Below are 3,303 nucleotides of genomic sequence, written 5' to 3' on the forward strand. Positions count from 1 at the left end.
TTTCTATTTGCTATATTTGTAGTCTAAATATATTTATATTGCTATATTTATAATCTAAATATAGCAATTAGAACACTATAAAAGTGAGAGGATGGAAAAGACATGCAATTACTAATCAAAAGAAAATGGCAGTGATGTACTAATACCAGACAAAGTAGACTTAAAAAGAAGAAATTTTATTTTAGCAAAATAGAGAAACTAATTACTTAATGATGAGGTGTCAACTTTCCAAGAAGATACAACAATCCGAAATACATATATGATAAACAAGAGAAATACTACTTATCATGTATGTATATACATAATAAAACACACCAAGTAATCTACAAAGCAAATGCTGGTAACACAGAGAAATGGATCTGAAATTCAACTTGGTCACTTCATTTACAGAACACTTCACCCAACAGGAAGAGAATATTTATTCTCTTCAGAGTATATGGAACATTCTATAAACAGACCTCAGATGCTGGGCCATAAGCAGTAACAAATGTTAAATGAAATCAGACCAAGTTTACTCTCCTGCTATAAATGGAATTAAAGCAGAGATCAATAAAAAACTGATCTGGAACATCTCCAATTTTGAAACACCACATGAGACAAACTCATGAGGAAAATCAGAAAATAATCCAATAAAATGTCAACCATCAATATTAGTAAAATAGAGCTAATGCAGTGCTTCAAGGGAAATAGAAATAGCATGTATTTTAAAAATACCAAAAAAAGAGAAACCTCTCCAATCAAAAATCTCTCATCTTAAAATAAAACACAATTTGAAAAAAGGAGAAAAAACTTAAACTCTGATGAAGAACAAAGTAATAGAGCATGAATAGTAAAAATTAAAAGCAAAAACAATAGTGAAAGTTAATAACATCAAAAGCTAATATTTAAATCTGATAACCTGTAACCAGTGTGTCCTGGTAAAGTGGTGGGAAGACAAGCTACTGATGACAGGAACAGAAGAAGTCATGTCCTCACAGCTCCTCAGACATGAAAGGGATTCAAAAGGATTAGTGTAACGTTTGCTTGTAAATTGTCACCTTAAATGGACCACCTCCTTGAAAGGCACAAATTCCTAAAGCTCCTTCAAAAAGAAACAGATAATCTAAAAAAGACAGAACCAAGTTACCTTATTATGTTTTTGATTTGTTGTAAGATGCTGCTTTCCAGTGTTATATTCAAAGCACTTATTAGGTACTGATTGAACTCCTCAAAGAACATCTCATTTCCTTCTTCATATTTTCCGTAGTTCTTTGAGTATTCCTTTTGAATGCAGTGATTGGTCAAATGGCAGGTTTTGTCTTGGAAATTATCAGCATTATATGGCTCTGAAGCAGTCCGCAGCACCCCTTCTCTATATAGGTAGATATTATACTGATGATCCACCAACACCCAGCTCCTGCAGTTCAACAAAAACAGTCTTACGCTGAAAGGAGACTGGGAGGGTAGTGTTTCTGAGCGCGTAGAACAATGGCCAGGACCTGGGGAAGACAAGGTACGGAGGGGGCGCTCGGGATACTCACATCTCGAGGCAGGTGACCGCGAAGGATCAATCAGAAAGGACGGACACGCCTTTTCCGGTAACCAGGCTGTCATGGCGGCGCCCAGTGCGGCATGCCTCGTCTTTTCCAGCCGGAGCAAGCAAGCATCCTCATTCTCGTCAATCCCAGCACTTCACGGCAGTAGTCTGCTCTCTCAGTACTGACCGTAAAGGTGATGCTCCCGTCCTCTGAGTTGCTTTATCTCCTCCAAATCCCGGCTTGCCGGAGGGGCACTCAGAGCTCACCGGAAGACAGGGATCGGAAGTCAGGCGGAGACAGCGCCCCCCCCCCACCGCCCCCCGAGCGCTGTGCATTGTGGGGTTGAAGGTAGCCGCATGCGTAGTTGGGCTTTGGGCTGGGTTTGTATAATCTTGCTTGTTTGCGAGGAGGCTCTGCGCGATAATGCCTGGGCCGCAGAGACTGGGAACTTGGACTCTGATGCGCGTTCCTCGTACTGGCCACTTTCTGCTTTGCTCACGTGCTTTTCTGTCTTCTTGGAAAGCTTTTCCTGTCTGGAATTTTGAACAGCTTGCCAAGAATACCCGTATTCTTTGACATCATTCTTTAGCCAGAGCAGTCAGGTTTTTAATCCCGGCTTGTCTCTGGTGGCTCCGTGGTTAGGACCTGAAGCGCTTGCTGCAGAAGGTCAAGGATTGAAGCCTTCAATATGATTGAAGCTCAACAAAAAGAAAACAAGGATTCTCACCACTGGGCCAATTGGCACCATCATGATACGTGGTGAAGACATTGAGATTGCTGACAGCTTCACTTTGCTTGGCTCTGCCATCAACACCCTTGATGCCAGCAGCCAGGAAATTAAAAGACGAATTGCATTGGGAAAGTGTACTGTCGGAGACCTCTCTTAGGAGGAGCAACGATGTCAGTCTGGAGACTAAGGTGCGCCTGATACAGGCCATGGTCCTTGCCATTCTTGCTATGCTTCAGAGAGCTGGACAATGACTAGGGATGATAGAAGACAAGTTGATGCCTTTGAGCTTTGGTGCTGGAGAAGAGTATTGAATATACCATGGACTGCTGGGAGAACAAAGAAGTTCGTGCTGGAGAGGTTGAAGCCGGGCTGTTCCTTGGAGGCAAGGATTCTGAAGCTTCGTCTGACATACTTTGGACATGTTTCAAGGCAGGATCAGTCCTTGGAGAGGGGCATAATGCTTGGAAGGGTGGCGGGACAGCTCAGGAGAGGAATACCCTCAAATGAGATGGATTGATTCAGTCACTGGGGTAATAGGGATAGATGTGTCAGAGACAATAAGGTTGGCAAGAGATAGAGCAGGGTATAGGGCTGTTGTACATAGGGTCGCTATAAGTCGCAAGCAACTCAGCACATAACAGTTCAAACCTACCTTCTATGGGAGAAAGATGTGACAGTCTGATCCCGTAAGATTTACAGTCTTAGAAACTATGAGGTGATTCTGTTATCTTACAGGTCCCTATGAGACAGAACTGACTCCACAGCAATGAGTTTTATTTTGCTGCTATGCCGACCTTTAGTAATGAATGCTTTTTAGTAATTCTATCTTTCTATCTGATATGATCGTTTTTATTCATTCAGATTTTTATGCTGACGAGTAGGAAAGTGCTGGGTTATGGGATGAACTACTCAAGACTCCTCAGGCAAGAGGTAAGGTTGAGTATCCTCCTGGCCTGTACATTGTCATAGCTTCTCTTGAGAACCTTATCATTACATAAGCAGTAAAATGTTCAAGATGTTTTTACTGTTACTTTTCGCATTTGTTGACCTTTCCTG

At 41.9% G+C, this 3,303-nt stretch overlaps 1 protein-coding gene across 1 annotated transcript in view; it reads right to left on the bottom strand.

Moving 5' to 3' along the window:
* LOC102843952 (tubulin--tyrosine ligase-like) overlaps nt 1-1,593 on the bottom strand; it is a 7,613-nt gene extending 6,020 nt beyond the window's left edge. Inside the window, exons 1-2 of the mRNA XM_006903404.1 lie at nt 1,517-1,593; nt 1,127-1,396 (exon numbers count right to left, since the gene is read on the bottom strand). Coding sequence (XP_006903466.1) covers nt 1,127-1,396; nt 1,517-1,593 — 347 coding nt within the window. The remainder of the gene's footprint in view (nt 1-1,126; nt 1,397-1,516) is intronic.
* Between the last annotated feature and the right edge of the window lie 1,710 nt (nt 1,594-3,303).

The sequence above is a fragment of the Elephantulus edwardii genome, unplaced genomic scaffold (genome assembly GCF_000299155.1).
Source record: "Elephantulus edwardii isolate Elephantulus edwardi_28Jun2011 unplaced genomic scaffold, EleEdw1.0 scaffold00646, whole genome shotgun sequence".
NCBI classification, from domain to species: Eukaryota; Metazoa; Chordata; class Mammalia; order Macroscelidea; family Macroscelididae; genus Elephantulus; species Elephantulus edwardii.